The 26,828-nt window shown below is 35.4% G+C and overlaps 1 protein-coding gene across 5 annotated transcripts in view; it reads right to left on the bottom strand.

Annotated features, from left to right (window-relative positions):
• Positions 1-26,828, bottom strand: part of DIAPH3 (diaphanous related formin 3) — a 573,382-nt gene that overhangs the window by 281,352 nt on the left and 265,202 nt on the right. For all 5 annotated transcript variants that reach the window (XM_037022985.2, XM_073212547.1, XM_037022986.2 and 2 more), the window contains 3 exons: positions 20,830-20,925; positions 14,016-14,110; positions 9,847-9,948 (listed from right to left, as the gene is read on the bottom strand). In XM_037022985.2, coding sequence (XP_036878880.2) covers positions 9,847-9,948; positions 14,016-14,110; positions 20,830-20,925 — 293 coding nt within the window. The remainder of the gene's footprint in view (positions 1-9,846; positions 9,949-14,015; positions 14,111-20,829; positions 20,926-26,828) is intronic.

Here is a 26,828-nt window from a genome sequence, read left to right as displayed (position 1 = left end):
CCTTTTTGTTCTATTAATGGAGTCTTTTGCTGTACAGAAACTTTTCAGCTTAATGTAGTCCCACTTACTCATTTTTGCTGTTTTTTTCCTTGCCCAGGGAGATATGTTCAAGAAGAGGTCACTCATGTTTATGTCTAAGAGGTTTTTGCCTATGTTTTTTCCAAAGAGTTTAATGGTTTCATGACTTACATTCAGGTCTTTGATCCACTTTGAGTTTACCTTTGTATATGGGGTTAGACAAAGGCCCACTTTCATTCTCCTACATGTAGCTGTCCAGTATAGCCAGCACCATCTGTTGAAGAGACTGTCATTTTGCCATTGTATATCCATGGCTCCTTTATCAAATATTAATTGATCATATATGTTTGGGTTAATTTCTGGAGTCTCTAATCTATTCCACTAGTCTGTGGCTCTGTTCTTGTGCCAGTACCAAATTGTCTTGATTACTATGGCTTTGTAGTAGAGCTTGAAGTTGGGGAGTGAGATCCCCCCTACTTTATTCTTCTTTCTCAGGATTGCTTTGGCTATTCGGGGTCTTTGGTGTTTCCATATGAATTTTTGAATTATTTGTTCCAATTCATTGAAGAATGTTGCTGTTATTTGATAGGGATTGCATCAAATCTGTATATTGCTTTGGGCAGGATGGCCATTTTGACGATATTAATTCTTCCTAGCCATGAGCATGGGATGAGTTTCCATTTGTTAGTGTCCCCTTTAATTTCTCTTAAGAGTGACTTGTAGTTTTCAGAGTGTAAGTCTTTCACTTCTTTGGTTAGGTTTATTCCTAAGAATTTTATTCTTTTTGATGCAATTGTGAATGGAATTGTTTTCCTGATTTCTCTTTCTATTGGTTCATTGTTAGTGTATAGGAAAGCTACAGATTTCTGTGTGTTAATTTTGTATCCTGCAACTTTGCTGTATTCTGATATCAGTTCTAGTACTTTTGGAGTGGAGTCTTTAGGGTTTTTTATGTACAGTATCATATCATCTGCAAATAGTGACAGTTTACCTTCTTCTTTACCAATCTGGATTCCTTGTATTTCTTTGTTTTGTCTGATTGCCGTGGCTAGGACCTCCAGTACTATGTTAAATAACAGTGGGGAGAGTGGGCATCCCTGTCTGGTTTCCGATCTCAGAGGAAATGCTTTCAGCTTCTCGCTGTTCAGCATGATGTTGGCTGTCGGTTTATCATATATGGCCTTTATTATGTTGAGGTACTTGCCCTCTATGCCCATTTTGCTGAGAGTTTTTATCATGAATGGATGTTGAATTTTGTCAAATGCTTTTTCAGCATCTATGGAGATGATCATGTGGTTTTTGTCTTTTTGTTGATGTGGTGGATGTTGATGGATTTTCGAATGTTGTTCCATCCTTGCATCCCTGGGATGAATCCCACTTGCTCATGGTGTATGATCCTTTTGATATACTGTTGAATTCTGTTGGCTAATATTTTATTGAGTATTTTTGCATCTACATTCATCAGGGATATTGGTCTGTAATTTTCTTTTTTGGTGGGGTCTTTGCCTGGTTTTGGTATTAGGGTGATGTTGGTCTCATAGAATGAGTTTGGGAGTATTCCCTCTTCTTCTATTTTGTGGAACACTTTGAGGAGAATGGGTATTATGTCTTCTCTGTGTGTCTGATAAAATTCCGAGGTAAATCCATCCGGCCCCGGGGTTTTGTTCTTGGGTAGTTTTTTGATTACCATTTCAATTTCTTTGCTCTTAATTGGTTTGTTTAACTTTTGTGTTTCTTCCTTGGTCAGTCTTGGGAGGTTGTATTTTTCTAGGAAGTTGTCCATTTCTTCTAGGTTTTCCAGCTTGTTGGCATATAGGTTTTCATAGTAGTCTTTAATAATTCTTTGTATTTCTTTGGGGTCTGTCGTGATTTTTCCAATCTCATTTCTGATTATGTTGATTTGTGTTGATTCTCTTTTTCTCTGAATAAGTTTGGCTAGAGTCTTATCTATTTTGTTTATTTTCTCAAAGAACCAGCTCTTGGTTTCATTGACTTTGCTTTTGTTTTATTCTTCTCAATTTTGTTTATTTCTTCTCTGATCTTTATTATGTCCCTCCTTCTGCTGACTTTAGGCCTCATTTGCTCTTCTTTTTCCAGTTTCGATAGTTGTGAAGTTAGACTATTCATTTGGGATTGTTCTTCCTTCTTCAGGTGTGCCTGGATCGCTATATACTTTCCTCTTAAGACTGCTTTCGCTGCATCCCACAGAAGTTGGGGCTTTGTGTTGTTGTTGTCATTTGTTTCTATATATTCCTTGATCTCTATTTTGATTTGTTCATTGATCCATTGATTATTTAGAAGCATGTTGGTAAGCCTCCATGTGTTTGTGAGCCTTTTTCTTTTCTTTGTAGAATTTATTTCTAGTTTTATACCTTTGTGGTCTGAAAAATTGGTTGGTAGAATTTCAATATTTTGTAATTTACTGAGGCTCTTTTTGTGAGCTACTATGTGGTCTATTCTGGAGAATGTTCCATGTGCACTTGAGAAGAATGTATATCCTGTTGCTTTTGGATGTAGAGTTCTATAGATGTCTGTTAGGTCTATCTGTTCTATTGTGTTCTTAAATGCCTGTGTGTCCTTACTTATTTTCTGCCCGGTGGATCTATCCTTTGGGGTGAGTGGTGTGTTGAAGTCTCCTAAAATGAATGCATTGCAGTCTATTTCCCTCTTTAGTTCTGTTAGTATTTGTTTCACAAATGCTGGTGCTCCTGTGTTGGGTGCATATATATTTAGTATGGTTATATCCTCTTGTTGGACTGAACCCTTTATCATTATGTAGTGTCCTTCTTTATCTCTTGTTCCTTTCTTTGTTTTGAAGTCTATTTTGTCTGATATTAGTATTGCACCCCCTGCTTTCTTCTCACTGTTGTTTGCCTGAAATATGTTTTTCCATCCTTTGGCTTTTATTCTGTGCTTGTCTTTGGGTTTGAGGTGAGTTTCTTGTAAGCAGTATATAGATGAGTCTTGCTTTTTTGTCCATTCTATTACTCTGTGTCTTTTGATTGGTGCATTAAGTCCATTTACACTTAGGGTGACTATTGAGAGATATGTACTTATTGCCACTGCAGGCTTTTGATTCGTGGTTACCAAAGGTTCAAGGTTAGCTTCTTTAGTATCTTACTGCCTAACTTAGCTCACTTATTGAGCTGTTATATACACTGTCTGGAGATTCTTTTCTTCTCTCCCTTCTTGTTCCTCATCCTCCATTCTTCATATGTTGTATGTTTTGTTCTGTGCTCTTTTTAGGAGTGCTCCCATCTAGAGCAGTCCCTGTAAGATGCCCTGTAGAGGAGGTTTGTGGGAAGCAAATTCCCTCAGTTTTTGCATGTCTGGGTATTGTTTAATCCTGCCATCATATTTAAATGATAGTCGTGCTGGATACAGTATCCTTGGTTCAAGGCCCTTCTGTTTCATTGCATTAAATATATCATGCCATTCTCTTCTGGCCTGTAGGGTTTCTGTCGAGAAGTCTGATGTTAGCCTGATGGGTTTTCCTTTATAGGTGACCTTTAAAGTCTAGCTGCCTTTAAAACTCTTTATTTGCCCTTGATACTTGCCATTTTAATTATTATGTGTCTTGGTGTTGTCCTCCTTGGATCCTTTCTGTTGGGGGTTCTGTGTATTTCTGTGGTCTGTTCAATTATTTCCTCCCCCAGTTTGGGGAAGTTTTCAGCAATTATTTCTTCAAAGAGACTTTCTATCCCTTTTCCTCTTTCTTCTTCTTCTGGTACCCCTATAAAACGAATATTATTCCTTTTGGATTGGTCACATAGTTCTCTTAGTGTTGTTTCATTCCTGGAGATCCTTTTATCTCTCTCTTTGTCAGCTTCTATACGTTCCTGTTCTCTGGTTTCTAATCATTCAGTGGCCTCTTGCATCTTATCCATTCTGCTTATAAATCCTTCTAGGGTTTGTTTCACTTCTGTGATCTCCTTTCTGACGTCTGTAATCTCCCTTCGGACTTCATCCCATTGCTCTTGCATTTTTCTCTGCATCTCATCCCATTGCTCTTGCATTTTTCTCTGCATCTCTGTCAGCATGTTCATGATTTTTATTTTGAATTCTTTTTCAGGAGGACTGGTTAGGTCTGTCTCCTTCTCAGGTGTTTTCTCTGTGATCTTTGTCTGCCTGTAGTTTTTCCTTTTCATGGTGATAGAGATAGTTTGCAGAGCTGTTACAAGTGACAGCTGGAAGAGCTTTCCTTCTTGTTGGTTTTTGGCCTTCCTCTCCTGGGAGAATAGCGACCTCTAGCGGCTTATGCTTGGCAGCTGTGCGCAGACAGGGCTTCTGCTACCTGCCCGGTTGCTATGGAGTTTATATCTGCTGTATCTGTGGGCATGGCCTGGTTGGTGCGGCTCCTCCAAAATGGTGGAGCCCCGTTTGATGGGGAGCAGCTGGGAGGCTATTTATTTCTGTAATGGGCCTCTGTGCTCCCTGTTGCCCAGGGGGTTAGAGTGCCCAGAGATCCCCAGATTCCCTGCCTCTGGGCTAAGTGTCCTGTCCTGCCCCTTTAAGACTTCCAAAAAGCACTCTCCAAACCAAAACAACAACAGCAAGAACGAAAGAGGAAAGAAAAAAAAGAAGGAAAAAAAGCGCGATTTTCTTTGTCCTCAGGTGCCGGTCTCAGGCACCTGTTCACTGGTCTTGCTGCCTTGTTTCCCTAGTATGGGTTCCTTGTCCCTTTAAGGCTTCCAAAAAGCACTCGCCAAAAAAAAACGGGAGAAAAGCGCGATATTGTTTGTCCTCAGGCGCCGGTTTCAGGCACCCGCTCACCGGTCTTGCTGCCCTGTTTCCCTAGTATTGGGGTCCCTGTCCCCTGAAGGCTTCCAAAAAGCACTCACCAAAAAAAAGGGAAAAACACGTGACTTTCTTTGTCCTCAGGTGCCAGTCTCAGGCACCCGCTCACTGGTCTTGCTGCCCTGTTTCCCTAGTATTGGGGTCCCTGGCCCTTTAAGGCTTCCAAAAAGCACTTGCCAAAAAAAAAGAAAAAACCCGGTCCAGTTTCTTTCACCCGCCGGGAGCCAGGAGGAGGGGCGCTCGGGTCCCGCCGGGCCGGGGCTTGTATCTTACCCTCTTCGCGAGGCGCTAGGTTCTCGCAGGTGTGGATGTGGTCTGGATGTTGTCCTGTGTCCTCTGGTCTCTATTTTAGGAAGTTGTCTTTGTTATATTTTCATAATTCTATGTGGTTTTGGGAGGAGAGTTCCTCTGTTCTACTCACACCGCCATCTTGGCTCCCCCAGCTGTTTTTATCTATGGTGTATTTTTTTACAAATGAGGCATTTTTAATTTGGGGAAATATGCATGAAGTTCCTACACCATTTTTTTATTTTAAAAAATATATATATGGAGGCCTCTACTGCACAAAGTTTAAAAGCCCTGCCCTACAGTGACACCAAATGGTGGCAGATTAAAATACACTTCATAAACGGGACATTTGTTCAACCTTCCTGTACATGTTTTAATTCCTTGTAGAATGGGCAGCTTAGCAGAATTAAATAATATGGAGACAAATACTCAAAAACCTAGATTTTTTTTAATCAAAGACAATCTCATGCACTGTTTCCAATGCAGATTTTTATACCTCTTTCTTAACTTCAGTTAATCTTCTGATCCCACTTAACATTTGGATTTCTTACTTCTCACACACTTAAACCATGCCATGTGAGCATAATGATTTTACCTAATGGCTTATTGATCAAAGAAATGCTGCAAATATAAAAAATAATAGTCATGTAACTAAAGTCAGGTTCTACTCAATGAGAACTAACCTTTGGTAAGAAGGCAATATTTTGCAGGGATAAACAAGGACATGTTGGGGCTGAAGAGGGAAGGCAGGAATCCAAAACAGACAGGTAGTTGATCCAATGAGGTAGAGTTTCTAGTAGAATATTTTCATTCCTTAATCTTATTGATAGAAAATTAAGTTGAATAAAGCATGAGGCTGGGATATGCCCAACATAAACCAATTTCTCAACAAAAGTTTTGTCCTGGACTGTCCAGGGAAAAGAATGTTTGAAATTTAGCGTGGCTCAGTACTCAATGTCCTCTGCCCAGAACCTAAATCAACAAATGAAATAAGCAGGTGAACTGGCTCATCCATTTCAAGTCAGACAAAATAATACCGAGATAGACTGCTTCCCAGAGCACTCTAAAATGCCATCTGACCAGGACCCTTAGTATCAAAGCATTAAATGACAGCTTGTTCAGATTTTTTGATGGATTATTTTTCATATGCCAAAATCTCCCAGAAAACATGACATATAATATACTATAATCAGCTATGAAAACAAGCCAATAATATCATTAAATAATTAGGCCTTAAACTCACAGTACTGGATATGAATTCCAAAAGGCACCAGCCCGCAACAGTCATCGTGTTGTCTGCACTACTACACTACAGTGCATGGACAGGGCCAGATCTGGGACACCGGATAACTGTCCTTCTTACACATCTAACATTCAAGTCATAAGTATATGGGAAGCTTTCTTAAGATTCCGAGTTACTAGAATTAACTGATGAGCAACTAAACCCATAGTACCATAAAAGTACCAATGTCTACTACTCATGCATTAAAACTATTTTTTTAGTAACAGCGATGGTATCAGCATTGAAAAATTTTGTTTCCAATTTCAAGGGAGAAATAAGTGGAAGTGGATATGAAACTGTATTACAGGAAACTTAGAGAAATATAGACATATCATCATTTACTGGTTGAAAGAAGGCTTCAGGGACAATTTAATGGACAGTGACATAATATTTCTGAGTAGTGTATTTGTATACCATATCCTATAGGACATAGAGCCTTAGAAAGTTATATATAAGTAATACATGACAAAATTAAAACATTTCAATTTACAGGTTACATCTTATATAGTCTAATTATTCTTTAATTGACATTGGTTACTAGCATTTTGGATGTGTTTACTTTTGCACACTATCAAAGACAAAATAATGTAAACAAACACCCATGTCCCAGTACAGCTTTCTGTTTATGATTTTACGTAATTCTTATGTGGAATTAAAGTTGATTATATAATGACAAAAAAATAGTGACTTTATCCATTGTATCAAATTTGGGTGTTTGTTTAAATAGCACACTTCTGAGATATCTAATTCATGACTCAAATTAACTATTTTATATAACTGGATAAAAGAAAGTTAAAGTAACTGGCAAGTAACATAACCGTAGAGTTTTAACTGATTTTCCTTAAAATGAAAATAATATTAGAAATTATCAGTCTGCAGGTCCTCAAGATGAAATACAAGGAACAGCAAGTCTATCTATGGTGAAAACAAAGGAAAAGGCAAGCGTCGGTCCTTGGCGGGGGTGGGGGTTCGGGGGATGTGTGCAAAGTTTATCCCAACCTTTGAGAACTCCTTGGGTGTGACTCTGTAATGATTTTTCAGGTAGAAGTAACTTTAGTCAGTAAGTAAATGTTTTTCTACAAGATAAAAGTCATAGGAATCTGCAGCTTAGCTTACCTTAAGTCAATGGCCCATCTTCAATGCAAACATAATTTCATTAAGTTTGTTACTTTAAAAACAGAACTTGGTACTATGGGAATTGTATAGAAAACACATGTGGTAATTATAATCAGTTTCCTAAAACAACCATATTATTCTGTTATTTATACAATGTTGATAAACTGAGAACATCTCATTCTTTGAAGAATTATGAATTTAGTATTCAGTTTTTAATACAGAAAAAAGAACAGAAAATGTCAGGCATTGCACATTGTTTGACCCTTTTTGCCCATCACCCTGTGCCATTGTGTGGAGCTTTCATAAGATTCCCCTCTGTCTGAGGGGAGGACAGGGAGAGGGAAGCTGAGAAGTAGGGGGAACCACATTTGGAATGGTGAAAGATGAAAAAGGTGAAGTTGAACATTACTATTTGACAAAAAATGAAAAACAGAAAATGTTGTAATTTTTTCCTCAACATTTTTTTGTCCCTTCTTCACCGAAACAATTACTGTTTTATATGTTAGCACCACACAAACCAGACCTGAAAACAAAGTATTCAGGAACATTCCTAATCAACAGGCAATAAAACACTTTTCGTATTGTCTATAGCAGATGTTTTTCAATAATATTTCTCTTTCCACATTAAATTCCATTTGCAGTCAGGTATGGCCTGGCATGGAATGTGTAGTCAAGGGCAAGTGTGAGTTGACTTGTCCTGAAATGGATGTCATCTGTCTCTGTCTTAAAATAAAAACTATAACCTCTGGCACTAGTATCGAACTTTCTGACCCCTATGCGTAGACTGCTTGTATATCATAACTCTTTGATGTGAACTCTAGATTTTCAAAGGAGGGCATAATCTGACTATTTTAAATAAACCTAAAATATCTGCAAGTTTGAGCTCACTCTTCTATGACTAGAACATGGGGATAGTTCTAAATCTCTTATGTGATAACACACAACATAAAAAGTTCCTTGTTAAACAGAGATTTTCATAAAAGCTTGTATGTGTTTCTGGCTTAATATACAAGGGAAACATTTCAAAATTGTAATTTTACATTTTATGACTTTCTTCCACAGTCAAAAAAGATGGGCAAAAATCAAAACTCCAGTCTATGTTTACAAATTCAATGCAAATTTTCCCTTACTCACTTATTGCCATATGGAAGACACTGCAGGGAGAGCATCAAGGAGCGATGAAGAAAAAGACAATGTAATCAGGTATTAGAAAATGAAGCAAACAAGCAAATATTGAAAAATGGGAAAAAAAGAGAAGGAGAAAAGAGAACACCCTGGGAAACTGGATTTAAAAAATGAAAAGAATGTTTGTAAAGACAGTAAGTCAGAAGTTTTATGATAAAAATGGTAAGACTGTTAATTTTAAAAAAAACTGCTTTTTTTTCCCTCTGTGTTCTATTCAGAGCTTTGTGAACTTCAGGGGCAGGGAGATGCTGCAAGGAGGGCTGAGTAGAACGAGTGAGTGTAAAATGAGACAGGAAGTTTAAGAGCAAATGCCTCAAACATGCAACCTAGAATATGCAGACAAAGCCTTTTAGTTAACCAACCCAAATTTTCAAAATGATATCAAATACAATTCTATCATGTCCTTGGAGGTTGGTAATAATATAACTGAAGAGGAAAGGAAAAAATTAAATAATCTTATTTTAAAAAAGAAAGAAATACTACTTTAAACTATTGTCATGATTACTGAGTGTAACCAACCTCAAAGTGGTAATTAAATGATAAGAGAGAAGAGAAAGCAAGCTTGATAAAAATCTTAATTTTAAGTTGCAACACAGCTAATATATAACGCTGACAAGTCTTTTCACCTCTTTAGACCCCAACCTCTGCAAAACAGGAGGCTAGAACCCAAGATGATTATCAAGATGTCTCAAAGATATCTTTTTCATGTATTCATTTTTCCATCCTCATTGCCAAGAAAGAGATCATATTTCCAATTTCAGAATCTAAAATATGAGATGCACTGAACTGAGTGATGAGAATGAGAAACTGCAGCTACTCCTGCAATACTTTGGAATTCACAGGTCTAGAATTACAAATATACTCTCTAGTCATAAGGAGTGCAGTTTTCATTTTACATTTTGATATTAAACATAGACTATAAAAGATCACATTTATACTTTTTGAAAAGCCCTAACACTTTGTTTAAGGCTAGGGTTTCAATATAAATTTCAAATCAAGACAATTTCCCATCAATATCCTTAAATTTAAGGAAAAGCAAGATACACATTAATGGTTTGTGAACAATGACATGAAAAGGCTTGACATTTTCTTTCCTCTGTTTTGCACAGTAGAAAAAAAATCCCCTCACAAGGGAGTTAACACTGAGTGACAGTACTTACCACAACAGCAAACTGCTCAGGTTCACTTAAGTTGTCATAGTCACTTTCGAACTGAGACAATGAATTTAACTGTTCTTGATCAGGAAGATGCTTTATTAAGTCCTAAAAATTAAAACCAAAAGAAAATATCTTCACTAAATTTGCTTGCTTGAATTCTAGGAAAATTCCCATATTAACAAGCTATGGGAAGGAAACCAATGAAGACGCTAATCTTTGGTTTTATTTCTAGGTAACCTCCCTTATACTAAGCCTTAGGATGCATTTCCAGCATCTTTACAGCAGTCAGTTTTCCTCTTCTCGAGCCACAGCTACATATCCAAATCAAGCACTACTGAATGTTTATTTGATTAGCTATGTAACTGAGAAAGAAGAAGTCAACCTATACCAAAGAAACAGCTTTCTCACCTGGATAAATATGATGGATTACATTTCGGCTTTAGGGAATTAAATGTCAGAAAATTCAGGCAAAGCCAAACATATTTTAAAACTTCACTCGGGGATAAAAGAACATCATATTACTACTAAAAGGCAAGGAAGAGAATAGAAAAGAAATGACAGGAATTTCAATGACAGTGCTTACATGATTTAACCAATATGATCACAGTTTTAATAATAAAAATGAAGACATTTCTAAAACAAAGACAAAGTAACTTTTCTGATATGAAAGAAAATTTGAAAATGATGATACAGAATGACACAGTTTGCAGATCAAAAGCACATAACGATATCCTTTGGGAACTGTAGTACCCATGACTGTAACTGCCCTTGGCCTGTGTCATCGGCAGTCCAGAAACCACAGGTTCATTTTGTTATTCTGGCCCATTGTCCATGCACAGCCATTCTCAAGCCACACATTTGGGCAAGAGCAACACTCCCAATGGAGAAAGACCAAGGGAATACATATGATTATGCTTCCCTGTTAGAACTTAAATGATTGAACAATCTCTTGAACAAAGTCTATATAGATCCTCCATATCAAAATAAAATTGACCATAACAATGTTATAACAAGTTAGTGTATTGATATTAAAATTAAGGAAAAAAGTGATTGGCAATCACAATTCCAAATTATAGCGTCAAAGTATTCTGTACAACCCAAAGTCAAGTACAAATTAGAATTAAGCCTATATCATGCTATATATACTTATAGGGGAAAAAGAATCTCCTAAAGGTGAATTAGTTAAAAATAGCATTAGAGAATGTTATATATCAAAGTAGTTAGATCAAAGAACAAGTTTTTGACTCACTGTGTACCTTTGGACAAAAACTTGGTTGACTGGCCAAAAACAAACAAAAAAAGTGACAATTTAAGTTAACATCATCCCTAAAATAAGTATTCACTATTAATACTATGAACTTGATAAAAAAAATAGATACATGATTTCCCCCATATAAATAGAAATTTCTCTTAGTAGAACTGCCTGAAATCAAAAGACCTAGTTATTTATCTTCTAACCATTCTAGCTGACAACTGGATTATTTGAGTTATTTATTACACTGGGTTTCTGAACTTCTTCAGCACCCTTTTAGATAACCATCAAATCCCCTTGAATATTTTTAGTGGATGTATAAGTAAGTTTTAATCCTTCATTTTGAATGTATTAATTTTTCACTTCATTTTTGCCTTCTAAAATATTAAAAACCACTGTGTTTTGTGAGAGGATAGGCCCAACCTTCCTTCGTCTCTCCCTTTACCATATTTCCCATGCTTCCATAAATCCTAAGATTATAGCAAACAAAACTCTTCATAGTTGCCCACACTCAGCTTTTCCTTACAGCTCAGGGTATTAGAGCCAGAATAGTTGGCCCTCACTTCATTCATTATTCACATAATCCCCCTGCCCTTTTCTACACCCACTCTGTTTTCAACCTAAATTACCTAGACCTCCACACAAACATACACTCAGCAGCCTCCTAACATACTGTCTAGTTCTAAAACAATCTTGATACAGCCATGTTTATCTTGCATGGCAACTACATATATGCAAACATCGTCTCCCTTGCCAAGCTGTAAATTCCAAAAAGGTATAGTCTGTATCTAATTGAGCCTCACACAAAGCCCTACATAAGGCAGTCATAATAAAATATATGATAAATAAATGAATTAATAAGACTGATAGGACAAATAAAGGCAAATGGGTAAAGAATGAGATAGAAAGATGACTTCAAAAACAATATAGTACTGACATCATCTTCTTTATGAATAAATAACCAGATATACCAAAATAAAGTCATGACAGTGAACAAGGCTTACCAAAATGAGTATTATAAAGTAATGTTTTCTCCATACCTTGTTCAAAATAGACATTTCTTCACTTTACATTTAGCAACATATTTTTAAAATTAAAAACATGATTTCAGATAGCATAAAATTCTTAATTTTTAACGATTATGTGAATGTCCAAACTACAGTTTTAGATTTTAAATTCTTAAGACTGGTTTTATATTTAGTAAGTGGGCTACCACATTTTACTAAATGGGCAAAATAATGACCCACCCTCACCCCAATCCCAAATTGTCCAAATCTAATCCTTAGAATTTGTGAAAATATTAGGCTACATGGCAAAAGGAATTAAGGTTGTGGATGGAATTAAAGTTGCTATCAAAGACCTCAAAATAGGGAGAATATCCTGTCTTATCTAGATCTTCTGAAAATAATCACAAAGGTCCTTAATGTGGAAGAGACAGAACAATAGAGAGGGAGATATGGCTATGCAAAAAGAAAAAAACAAAACAAAAAAGGCAACACTGATGGCTTGGAAGCTGAAGGAAGGCACCCAGGAGGCAAAGAATGAGGAGCTGGGAAAGAAAATGAAAGGGACTCTCCCCTAAAGTCTATGAAAATGAAGGCAAGCCTACCAACACCTTGACCTTAGCATAGTAAGACCAAAGGAAGATTTCTGTTTGACAGAAACATAAGAGAATACACATGTTATTTTTAAGCCACTGAATATGTGGTGAATTGTTATAGCAACAGAAAACTAATACCTTTGAAATATATTTTTTTCCATCTCTACACAACAAAAGCCACATGAACGTCCAAAACATTCATATCATTATGTTAAAAGCTACTCTGTAAATATTTAACAAATACATTATAAAAGTATGAATGTATATTAAGGAGAAAATTTTTAAGGAACTTGATTTTAACTCCTATTTACAAGACACATATATACAATCAACAAAAATAAAAGCAAAAATTTAGAAGAAAATGCTTAAAAAATGTTTCAAGAATTATTGAATTTGGTACTTTATGAGTCTTAGGGACTAACAGCAGACAAATCACTAATGGAATTAGTTGAGTTATTTGACTAATTGTATTACCACCATATTTGGAAGACAAGATAGGAGAGGTAAAACCAAGAATTTCTAAGGATATCAATTATTGATGGATTAAATGTCTAGAATCATTTTAATCACTTGTCGACATTAAATTATCTTTGGTTTCTTTTTGTTGCTAAAAAATCATTTTTCTAAGTATATCCATTATAAAACTGAAGATATTATTCTCTCACTACATAATTTGTGATTTGATTTTCCAATTTTAAATTTTATCATGATGCACATTTTGGACGCCTTACATGGAATTCAGCAAGTAACTTTAGCACCATGCTACCATTTGTGAAATAACACTGTGAGTAGAAATCATTAAAAAATAAATTCTTCCAACCTTCTGCATGAATTCAAAATACTATGCAAACAATACATTCATTGGAGCACAAATAACTCAAGTAAGGGTTAATGGTGGTAATTCTAAATAAAGAAAAAATTACCTCAAACTTCTATGTCAAATAATAATAATACAACTTTATAGGACACATACGCCTACGAAAAACTCATTCTACAAGGATTTTACAAATTTTAATTAACATATTACCAGTCTTAACTGTAACAAAAATATATGTAAAATTAAACAATTTGCCTTTTAGAAAGGGTCATTTAAAATAATTGAAATGTAATCATTTTGATAACATTATATTTAGTCTGCAGTTAAGAGAAGATGCAGTTTTATCTCCTGGCAATGCAGAAGTTATTCTAAAACTAATTATGCAGCAATGATTTTCCAGTTGAATGATTTAGTTTAAGAATTTTGCTTTACTTACAGATTTCTATTTAATGAGAAGCTTGCAATGAAATATTGGAATTTAAACTCTCTGCCTGTTTGTTTACCTGAATCATAGACTCAGTCAACTGTGTTTCATCCACTTCCAATATCATCAGTTTGATTTCCTCATATGGTACCCGAAAAGAGCTCAGGAAGATCGCTAAGAAAGGAGGGGAAAGGGCCATAATGAATGTGCTGAGGAAAGAATCTGAGGTGTAATTCTATACATAAAATCAAAAATAATTCATAAAATGAGAGATTTTAAACATTTAACATAATTACCGTGGTGGAAACTTTCAGTAGTATATTTTATACTCTTTCCCAATTTTAGAATTCGTGTTTAAGCAACAGTCCTTTATTATTATGCTGGTTCTGTGGTTGATTTTTAATGCTTAGTTTTTAACCTATCATAGGAATAGTGCCAATTTTCATGTAATTAAAGAAAACTGAAATATTTTGGTATGCTTTGGAAAAAAAAACATATCATAATGAAAAGAACCATAAAACTCCAATATGTATATGTAGTATTTGTCTAAACTTGGTTACCAGCTTGCATATCTGCCAGTCCTACTAATAGTTCAGAAAAAGAAATCAAGAAAACTGCTAAGCAGTACATTAACACTATTACAAGTTATAATAGCACCTCTCTGTTCAGATATTATAGACAATATACCAGAGAAATAGATTTTTACATATAACTAAAGCAGAAGTATACAATATTAGAAAACAATTTTCATGGAAAACTACCCAAATGGATTGGATGGGATAATAAGTTACTAATGAGAATTCCAACATTTGCCTTTTTTTTTCATGATTCCTCCATAGATCAAGTGCTAAAACACAATGATCGTCTCCAAAGCTAATGAGATGTAAAAAGACAGTTTCACAGCATTAGATTTAATGCTTTTTGTTTTCCCCCTACACATGAATAATAAAGGCACTGTCTATGTTCTTATCACCAGCTTCATTCACACATTTCCAAACTCAAACAGTCATAAATATGGGATAATAGTGCTAGAAATTATGGATATGTATAATCCTTAATATCACAAGAACAACATGGGATAAAGGATCTAAACTGATATTGTAATAGAGAATGATTAATGGATTTACAAAAGAATAACCCTGTGGTAGACATTAGAGAGCATAAAAACAATAATTACAGAATCTTGAAGAGATAACTAGTGAATAATTGATGGGGAGGGAGTAAAATCTAAATCTGCACATCATGTACAAAACAAGTCACATATGATTGCAGAATTAAATGTAAATATTAATAAAAAGGAATACTGAAAAATTTAGCATAACAAATTAGCTCTTTTATGGTTAGAGGACTTCATAATAATAAAAATTGATAGCAAATATGAAAAGATTGATATGTGAGAACATAAAAGGAAAACATTAATGACAAAGCAGTTGGAACAATTTAAAAGCAGGGCATTTTTTTCCCTTCATTTAGAATACAATGAAGTCCAAATGGGACAATGAGCAAAATGTATGTAAACTCAAAGAAGAAGAAAAAAATGACAAAAAAATAGTTTACAATATGTTGAACCTCAGGAGCAAGCAAACCGGGAAGGCAAATTGTTAAGCTCTATTTAGACTGCAAATTTATAAGATCAGTAGAATTAATCACAACTCTTCAAATATAATTCTTTTTGAGAAACAATAAATTCCACTCAAGAAACCTAGTCCACAGATACAACAAAATGTAGAAAACACTAAATAGGAAGATCAAAAGGACAGAATTACTTTGAGGCATATAGTATTTGAAAGAGAAATAAATTACAGTTTTATACTACAGGCACTATGGCAAAGTAGAGATACACCCTTGAAATACCTAAAATATACATAAATCTTAATCTTATGGGCATTTCTGAGCTATTCTGAAAAGAAGGAAAGCAGACATCCTAGAAAAAATATTTTTAACAGTGAAAGAAAAATTTGCAACAGTGGGCAGGGGAAAAAAAGACATTAAAAAGAAACAGAAAGATTTGGGGTGTAAAAAAGAACTTGAAGAGACTGAAAAATGAAAACTTAACATATGCCTTAGACATCTGATAAAGAGAAAATTGATGATATGGAAGACATAGGCAAAGAAGCTATCCAAAATGCCAAAACAAAGATGGAAAAATGCTAGGTTGAAGAGAGACAGAAGATGAGTAAAGATACCTTAAGAATGTAAGAATGTCTACTTGGAGTTCCAAAAGGAAATCACAAAAAGAACAAGGAAGTATATTTGAAAAGAAAATGTCAGAGAATTTTCCAGAATTATAGAAAGACACATCATCAGAAAGGAAGCTCAACAAATCACTAACATGATAAATTTTTGAAAAAGCCACACTGGATTCTTATAAAACACCTAATGTTGGGTTGATGAAGGTATAGAGTCGAAAAACTCAAGCATTGACAGTGAAAGAGTACATTAGTGCAAACATAGACTAGGTATACTGAGAGCAGAGGTTGCCAAACTTTTTCTGTGAATGTCTACATATTAAAAATTTTAGGCTGTTGTGAGCCATACCGTCTCTGTCACAACTATTCAATTCTGCTATTGTAACACAAAAACAGCCATAGGTAACAATAACAAATGCCCTGGCTAAATTCCATTAATACTTTTTTTTTTTCCAAAAATAGGCAATGGACAAGAATTGGGCTACACTTTGCCACACCTTGCCTTAGTTGCACCAAAAATGGGAAACAACCCAAATGTTAACCAAGGGTTGAATAAATAAAGCATAATATTCAAAGAATGTTAAACTTACAAATATCCTACAGCTAGATTCATTAACAGTATGATTTTATTTATGTAAAACTGAAAGTCAGTCAAAACAAAACAACTTATTGTTTAGGAACATGTTCAGAATTGGTAGTAAAACCACAAAAAAGAGGAAGGAAATATTTAACCTAAGATTCAGGATGAGGTTAGTTCTCACAGCAAGGGGGATAAGATTGAAGAGCATGTATAAGTCTCTAAAATATTAGTAATGTTCCCCTTTTTAGCTTATGGATGTTTGAATTATATCATTAAACTGCATCATGCACTTTATATATTCTCTTAGATGTATATGTTATAACAGTATAATTAAAATAATTGTAAAAGAACAATATGAAGACAAAAGTGCACAGAGGGAAAAAAGATGGCATACTACGTGGTAAAGTAGTAAGTTTAACCAGGTGAGGTCTGGCTCCTCTGAGGTGTTCTCTAAGTCCTTGGAATGTGTTGCCCAGTATCAGTGTCTTTCTCTACTGGAGACATTAGACCACACCAGTCTATGCTAATAATGTGATTTATAGTGGGGACTTTAGGTCATAGTTTTATCTCAGCCTCTGGAGGGGCTAGCAACTATGGTCAGTCTTCCTGGGATTCAACCATAACCAATACCCAGTGAAAACTCTGGATACCAAGGCTTGAGTGTGCTTCCCTGCTTGGCAGTAATCTGTGCATATCACCACACATTGCTGCTCGGAGAAGCTAATGCTGTCCCTGGCTCTACTGGGAGAGAACAATGCAAACTTCATATTTGGAACTCTCCTGGATTCTGCCCCACGTGCCTCTTCACATCACTGTTTTAATCTGTATTGGTTTTTGCTGTTATATACTATAACCATGAGTAAAACAGCTTTCAGTCAGTTCTGTGAGTCCATCTAACAAATTATCAAACTTAAGAGTGGTCTTGGGCTCCACCAAACTTGCAACTGGTGTCAGAAGTAAAGCTGGTCTTGGAGACCCTGTAACTTTGCAGATAAAAAAACTATATGATCTCATTTACACAATTATAGAAATAAATAATATGAATACACATAAATATAATATGCATAATTAAGATAGGAACAGATACATAAAAAAAGAAAAGATAAAATTCTAGGAGAACAATTGACTTTGCAAGAAATTTATTCCTTTACTTTCTTTTCTATTTGTAATTTGTCCACTACTTTCAAGCATTATTTCATAATTAAAATAACATACACATTAAACAAATATGAAGATTGAAATTTTTTTTTACACTTTATGAAATGAGTTATTTGAAAAACATTTGCTGTGACTAAGAGCAAAAAAATTACAGAAGAGTTGAAAACACATAAGAAGAGTGAAAACACATCGGCATAACACATAATTCAGAAGATAATAGAGACTTTTTTCCCAAAAACAATATTTAAAAGTTCCTGAGAATAATATGAGATACTCATTTAAAGCCTCCTAAAGATGCATTAAAGTGAATTTTTTCACCAAAATGCATCTTTCCCTTCAAAATGTGACTATATAGACCCCAGTTGGAAGCTTTGAGTTCAGTGAAAGAGTGTGAAGTGTGAAGATGTTGGAACCAGTCACACATTTTCTGCAAAGCAACTTCTAAATATTTAAACCTTTACATTAATTCATAGATTCCAGGGTTCCTCCCTTTACAGCTCAAATACCCACTCCCAAAAATCTGGTAAAGCATATGAACCTTGTAAAACTCCTGAGCCATCTCTTGATCTAAGAATGGCTGGAATTCTACTGTTTATGTTGAGTCCAGAGTCTTTGCCAAAACGTTTATGAACTCAAAAGACAGGGAACCCAACACACCTTTAAATAAATAGGTAAATAAATGAGTGGATTTTAGATCCTTTCTTTGAAATTCTATGGAATATTTTGCTGAAGATAAATTTAAGAGAAAGTACCTTTGATTGCCAAATTCTATCAGAATTCCTCTCAGCATTCAGTATCTCAAAAGACTGAATTTCATAGACAAAAACCAGCTGTGAATCAGACTATAATTACAGTAAAGATTATAGGCTGCTAAAGCTTCTTAAAGCTTAAATCATAACACTTGCTACAATCAGAGAGGGCAAGAATAATCCTAGAATGGATTACATCATAATATGACATTGTATAAATTCTGAATCTTTTGATCTTATACTTTAAAATGTGTTAACAATTAAATGAGTGAATGTATATCCTCTAGCTAAAGCAAACAAGACAAACAGTATCCTTCTCTATGATAAAGGATTTTGTCACTATTAAACAGGAATAAATATATCCTGTATCTACTGGCTATTTTCAAAATAAGCAGCCTTGTTCAAGTCACTGAATTGCTGCACCTACCTGTAACATCAATGCTACAATCTATGTGGTGGGTTTGTAGGGAAGATTAGAGAGCCAAATACAAAACTGGCACATAAAGGTAAGCAATAGTTACTAACAATTCTGATTAAGTTTGAAATCCTATTTAGCACTTCTTCTATAAAATATAAGTAATACCAGAGAACTCTGTCCAACAAGTCAATTATTCAACTTTGAGATGGAAATTTAGCTAGATTATTATGCTTGAGTCATCTAAAAATAATTCAATTCAAAGTGATATTTCTTCAATATCTGTAACAAGGCTATTTAGAGTCAAGATTAGGAAACTGTAAAATAGGTCACAGACATATTTACAGAAAAAAATTATCTCTTTTCAGATCACAAATGATACAGGTTTTTTTGATGTTATCTATGTTAATAATGCTGTGTACTGCAGTAAGATTCCTTTAAGGGGGAACATTCCTGAAAAACTGGTATCATGTAACAGTTTCCAAAATTTCAGTGGTCTAAGCACAAAATTTAAACATTTCTAATTCAGAGTATCATCACACATCAGAAAGTCAGGATTCTGTTACTCATGATCGTCACATCAGGATGATTGTCACCATTCTGACTGCCATTCTGGGCACAGGGAAAGAGCAATGGAACTTCCAGCACCAGGAGTTAATGCCTCCACACAAAAGTTACCTCATCTCCACTTACACTGCCATTGGCCCAAGAAAGTCATATGGTGACATCCAACTTGAAAGAGGTAGGGATATGCAATCAACTCTAGCCCAGAAAGAGAGAACTGTATGTTGGCCAAGAGCATTGATTTCTAAACACTCTCCATGGGGATCATGGCAGGCCTGCACTGCATAAAAGGGATGGCCCTCTGACATGGTGAATACAGGAAGAATGTCCTAAAACTCTCACAAAAGGAATGTCAACTTTGCCTTTTGCACAAGTTGCCTCTAGTATAACTCCCTCTTTAATCAATAGCGTGGATCTTTATCCTCTCATCAAAGAACTCTTTTGCTCCAAACTTACTTTTTAAAAGCTCTCTTGAGGAATGTAATAATTGAAAGGCATCCTAAAAGCCATATTAACTCTTCATGCCTCTAGATTCTCCATATTCTTTCCCTCTTGCACCACCAGAAAGTTAATATATATGTATATTATCCCAGTTCCAAGCGGAACTGTCTTTGATGCATTTAAGATGCAGTTGGAAATGAATTAGAAGCAAAACTATTTGCCCTCTTCTCCCACAGTAATACAGTCAGGAAGACAATTCAATATTAAGCATTTAGCTCCTGTAACAGTAATTAAATCTAAAATATTTCCAGTCAGTACTTTTGAGGAAAGGCTTTGAACTGCTCAGGTGGGATAATGAAATTCATTTTACTCTTCATCTTAATTTCCATTAACATTCCAGCCACCTTTGTGTGTGATCAAGTATAACAAATAATAGAGATTCAGAAAAATAAAAGAAATAATCCACTATCAACTTTTTTAAAAATATGATGTCATCACCCATATTCTTTAATTCTCTATTTTTACACTCAGAGAGGCAAAGAGTATCTCTCTTTTCAGTTATGGGAGACATATTTTCACCTTAAATCCTTTTTTTAGCTTTATTTTCTAATAGGCATCAATCTTTTGAAGAAGTTAACCCATAATTTCCTAAAGGAGTTATCTCTGAAGTTATTATGCAAATAATAAAATATTAAAATAACATAAAATGAAAAAAGTCATATAAAGAATGAAATAATTCAAAGGAACCTCACCCAATGTATTTTGCTAATGTAATAGTACTGAAATCTGATACTTACAAAGGTTTTGGGCAATTTTAGGTTTCAGAAATCTAAGCTCTTTAGTTTTTTTTTTAATAGCTTTCTTCTCTTCAGAATCTTCCTCTGCTCTTCTCTCTGTAAAAACCAAGGATAGATCCATGTTAGGGGCAGGCATTCAACTGAGAAAGGACAGGATGTGAACTTTCTGTCATCAAAGAAATCTAGAAGAGACATGAATTTTTTAAATAACATGGTTAATAAAATAATAATAGATTCCCAAGACCCAAACTGTTTCAGATAGACACTGGTGGTTCTTCTAATAGAAAAACTATGAGTAAATATTTGAAGGTCTAGGAGGACAAAAATCAAAAGCTGATGTGCACTATGGAAACCAATACCATCAAGTGCACAAATAAGTAAGATCATCTGAACAGTATGCAGGACACATTTATAAAAATAAATACACTCAGACTTAGGATAGCTAAGAAGTTAGCTCTAAGAGCATTAAATAAAAGCACACAGTTGTTTTATGTTTGATAAACCATGCTTATTTAAAAATATAACTCATACTAAACTGAAAGAGTAGACTGTTTAAAATTTGTTTTCTAAATCTTTGAAAATGGTCAAATGTTGATGTTGGACTTATTTTATGTGTTTTTGAATCGACAAATGCATTTAACCTCTCTATCGGTGGTAAACAATGAGAATAAATGCATCATGCTAAACAACCATATGTGACCTGTAGTTACAGCATAGTATTTGAGGTTATCAGCTGTAATCAATAAGGTGATCCTATCACCTTTCCCCTCCTCTGTACCCATGAGCAGCACTTCTGATCAAAGTTAATTAGTATCTTGATACTTAAAAAATTGGTGTCTTGATAACAAAGAACAATGAAACAAAGTATTTAGTTACATACAAATGAATCACTTATGTTAGAGAAAAACAGCTTCCAAGAACATCTTCATATATATATATAACATGGCACATATAAATACTTGTATAACAGAAAGGCATGTTATAATTAGGTGTTTTGTTTTGGTGCATTTGGTATATTTGAGACAGGATTCAAATTTTATATTTTTCAACATATTTATTAACTAATTATCTCTATATCATTTTATGAATAATCAAACATCTTTCTCACCTTATTTGACATAACACCTTTAAGCTCTACTTGTTTTTCTGGGCTTCTATTTCTATTCCATGGTTAGATGCACTACTCTCATGCTACTATCACTTTTAACACTGTAGATTTATACTACATCTTAGTAATTGGTTGTTCAAATTACTTTTCTCCCCTTTCTCAATTTTCTTCACTTTTGTTGCTCATTTATGTTTTTCCATGTCAAGGTTAGAATAAATTAGAAGTTCCAAACATGAAATCCATTTGAACTGTATTTGAACAGCAAGGCATTTGTAAATAGATTCAGGGAGATTTGATATGTTGACAATTTTCAAACTTCCCAATCATAAACATAACATGTATCTATAATTAGTCAACATAACACAGTATTCTTCATAGGCAAACTGTATATTTAGTATTAGTGATAGGTGTCCTAAGTTTATCTAAATTATACTCTTAAGTACTGGGGTAACCATGAGGGAAGTTGGGGGTATGGAGATTAAATCTCCTTTCCCTGCTATAATTAGTAACTAGTTACTACTGGAATATAGAAATTTTGTCAGGAGTTATATACATGTTCCATAATCATACACTTCACTTACTTCTTCTTTCATTCACTTAAGAAACATTTATCAAGCACCAACCAAAAGGGACTGTGCTAGGCGACAGAGATACAACACTAGACAAAACAGAGACCTCTTGGCTTCACAGAATTAAGAGAGATGAATGCAAAGTAAATGGCAATTACAATACATAGATATATCTGCAGTGTTTTGGTGAGGCCACAGAATAAAGAAGAGCACCCTAACCCATATTTGTCAGGGAGTCTTCATGGAATAAGTGATACATATCTAATCAAAAGCTTGAAAGAGAAAAAGAGTTAGGTAAGAAGGTTTGGGGTTTGGGGTAGGAAGGACTAGATAATGGAAGGAGAGTGTTTGAAGGTCTAAAGGTGCAAGAACTTGAAAGGCACTGAAATAAATGAGAATAAAAGCAAAGAATACTGTGTGAAAATAAATGACACGAGACTAATCAAGCACCAGCTCATGCAAGAGCTTTTAAGCCAGGTTAAGAAGTCTGCATTTTATCCCATGAGCAACAAGGAGGAACCAAAGGTTTAAGTATGTGAGAGGCAGCAAAATAACTGTATTTCAGGAAAAGCTCAGGGTGTTGAAAGTGAATTGAAAGAGTGTCAAGAGTAAAGGTAGAGGGGCCATGCAGAGGGCAGTGCAGTGATCCAAACAGGAGTCACTGGTGCCCTCAGAGCTGCAGCAACTGGGTGGAGAGAAGGGATGAGTTCCAAAAAGAAGAATCCAGCCCCCACCGTACCCTGAAGCCCGGACGTGAATATCCGAAGGGCTACTCTCAAGCTCTTTCCCTTGATGTCTAACGCGAACCTTCAACTTAACGGGTCTAAAACCAAGCACACACCTCCACACCTGCTCCTCCAGCAGCTTTCCCCACCTCGGAAAATGGGAAAGCCCTGTTGCAGCAGCTGAGTCATCCTTCTATTCCCCTCAAAACCACATCCAGCTCATCAGTGACTGGGCTATTCCAATTCTGCAATATTCACTAGAATAAGTACTCCTCACCATCTCCCTGCTTGTGGCTACTATCCTTTCTCACCTACATTACAATTCCCTTCTAACTTGGCTCCCACTTCCAGGCTTGGCCAGCTGTGGTCTTTTCACCACAGCGCAGCAGGAGACTCCTGTGGAAACTTAAGGGAAAGCCTGCCCTTACAGCCTGACAGAGACTAGCAACCTCCCTCTTCCCTTCCCCCGGGATTCCCTGTCACCGCTGCTCTGCCCTCTCCTCTCCTCCAAAGAACTTACTCATCACATATCAGAAATTCCATATGGTCTCCCTTCCCCCACAAGAAAGCAAGTCCCTCAGGGGTAGCAACTGCATTCCCCGACATATTCCCCAACAATAAGGCCTGGAACATAGCAAGTGTCAATAAGTGTCAGTGGGATATATGTGTGTATGTGTGTGTTTGTATGTATATTTGCGTGTATATATGTAGGAACCTGCAGACCAAAGGGGTTTAAGCAACCAGGAAGATGGTGGTGGTAGTGCTCTTTATTAACATGAGCAACAAATGAGGAACACGTTTGAACTAGGAACAGTTTTAAACACGCTCAGTTCAAGGAGCACTGGTACATCCCTATAGTCATGTACAAGAGGCAGCTGGATGTACAGATGTGGAGGACACAGGGATTGGTCCTTTTAGTTATTAGTACCCTACCCACTCACTGTCAGAAATTTTCCAAGAACCAGCAAATAATAACCCACTTGTCTCCTTATTCCCAGTATTTAAACCTTTCCCTTGCCTTGTTATTTTGGTTAAAATTTTCAAGTGAAGGCTAATAAATATGTAAGTGAACTTCTTTCCTTAACTTGACCAAATGACAATCCTCTAATTTTTAGAAAATGTATTTATCTTTATCCTCAAAAAGAGACCAGATTCTAATTTTTTTGATCAGTTTGTTTCTCAAAACCAGTATCCTTCCACATTCTGAAACATTTTCTAGTCTTCCTAAAGGAAAAAGCCAAAGAAACCAGCAACCTTTAATTTTAAATAACATCTACTGAACATTTATGAGGTAGTGCTGGCAATACTTTCTGGGGCACTTTCTTACATAGTTCTCTTAATGGTCACACTACTACTTCCATCATCATAATCACAATGACAAAAATAATGCTTAGAGTAAGTAACTTTAAGCAACAGATCTGATAAAAGAATCATCACAGAGCTCTGACTCCAATATTCTTTCCACTAGTTGTGAAATATGTTAGGTGTCACGTTAAAAAAGAAAAAAAAGAAATATACTAAGCAATCTTGACCACTTCACAACATCCAAATCAGAGCCTGAAACAGTTTTAACCAATCCTGCCTTTTTATAAAAAAATGACAAATTAGACTCTGACTGAGTTTAATGCATCAGCCATACCCATTATGCAATGGAATGATGATTTTTTTCCCCTCTCCTCTCTGCTACAGTATAGTTAAAAGGTCGTTGGGAAAAGATAGAACTAAAATAGTGAGCAGCACATGGGCAAAGGGGTAGGAAGAAGCAAAGCTTTCTAAGCAAACATCAGGATTCAAAAGAACCAACGAAGAAATATGCTTTTATTGATATGAAACCAGATAATCTATTATCTGAATGGACTGATATGATAAAAGTCTTTCATATGGAGAAATAATGATTAGAGATGTTGAAAAAGAATAATACAGCCAGATAATGGACCACCTCAAGTCAGCGAAAAGCCAGATGAAAATGTTTATACAAAGGTCCCTGATAAAGCACGACCTACACACTGGCGATAATAAAGACGAATTAAAGAGGAATAAGAACGAAGGAGGCCTTTTAGTAGGAGCAAAGATTTAACACAAAACCCTGTTTCCGTGACCTTTGCTGATGGTATCTCTGTGAAACACCAGTCAGGAGACAGCGAGGGTCCTGCTGGGAGCTGGGGCTGGGAAATACGCACCAGGTCTTGTGTCCCTGCCCCACCACACCCTGCCCACTGAAACTCACAGGGGCTCACACTCGTGTCTATGGCCTGGGGACACGGGCCCTCCAAGAGAACTTGTGAGAATGAAATGAAATGATGATTACTTTCCTGTAACCTTCCCTACCCCTGCAGTGACACAAATGAAGGAAAAGCATCAGGTGCCAAACCCCAAGAGGCCCCGGGGGAGCACACTGTAGACGCATCCCACCCGTTGATGGAGCTGCTCTCCTAAAGCCAGTACAAAATAAACTCTCACTGAAAGCCTAGATTTTCTCAGCTCTAAGATGAAACTCTGAATCATAAAAAATAAAGTCAGATTATTGTGCCATCTACACTTGTGATCTAGGTTTTTTGCCATTAGAGGTCTGTGTTTAATCTTACTTCCTAGAGATGTTGTGTAAGACACCATTTTTCTGAAAGAAGAAAAGTACTGTCCAAAATGGCCCTGATCACTAACACAGTAAATGCTCCATTTTATAAGGGTTGTATATCAAAATGAAATCAAAGATGACAAAACTTTCTATGTTGCCAAAAGCCATGAACTGAAAAACTCTTTTTTAATTACACTTCCTCTTTATTCCTTTTCTATTTTCAAAGTTTCAAAAATAGCAGCAAAATTACATAAAGAATCTCCTTTCAAAATCTTTTCTTTCATATTAAATTTTCCATTAAAAATCATAATTCCATGGTACATGGTTACACATCTTATTCTAATTACTTTTCCATTGTTCTAATCAGATTAATTTAAAATGTGACCTTTTTCAGGCATAAGGTTTCACATAAATTTTATCATACATTATTTCACCAAATATGCAGTTCTAAATGTATAAGTAGCAAGGAGAACACAAAGTGTAATACAAGTTTTCTCTTTCCATAATTTACTATTTTAAGTCAGTGAATGGTACTAGCAATTGTTCATTCTATTTTTGCTGGTGCTTCCTGGTTAAAGGCACCTTATGTCAATATGTTTTTAAAATATTAAGCATTTCAATATTTTTTCTGGAATTCATTTAGCACAAATGCTATTAAATTTTACATGATATATGTGTACAGTAAATTACCTTTTGTTCATTAGATCATTACTACACTAGTCTTGAAAGGATAAAAGGAAGTATATGCAATTAAACGAGCATTCTCTGACACAGAGAAGTCAATAAAATCAACTCAGCTACAGAAGTAAAGTAAGCATAAATCATGTACTTAGGAAATGGAGAAGCCAAGCACAATCTTCAAACGGCATGAAAGGTAGGGTGGGAGAGAAGTCTATCAGCTAGAGATTATTTGCATTAATTGAGGTTTTCTTCTTGCTTTCTAACTACTGAGGTTCTAAAGAGACTAATAAAGAGTATCAACAGTTTAAGGTCCAAGTCTTTAAAGCAGAACCGCCCTTGAA

This window comes from Manis javanica, chromosome 9 (genome assembly GCF_040802235.1).
Source record: "Manis javanica isolate MJ-LG chromosome 9, MJ_LKY, whole genome shotgun sequence".
Classification (NCBI taxonomy): domain Eukaryota; kingdom Metazoa; phylum Chordata; class Mammalia; order Pholidota; family Manidae; genus Manis; species Manis javanica.
Note: the sequence above shows the minus strand (reverse complement) of the source record. Positions and strands in the feature narration are given on the sequence as shown.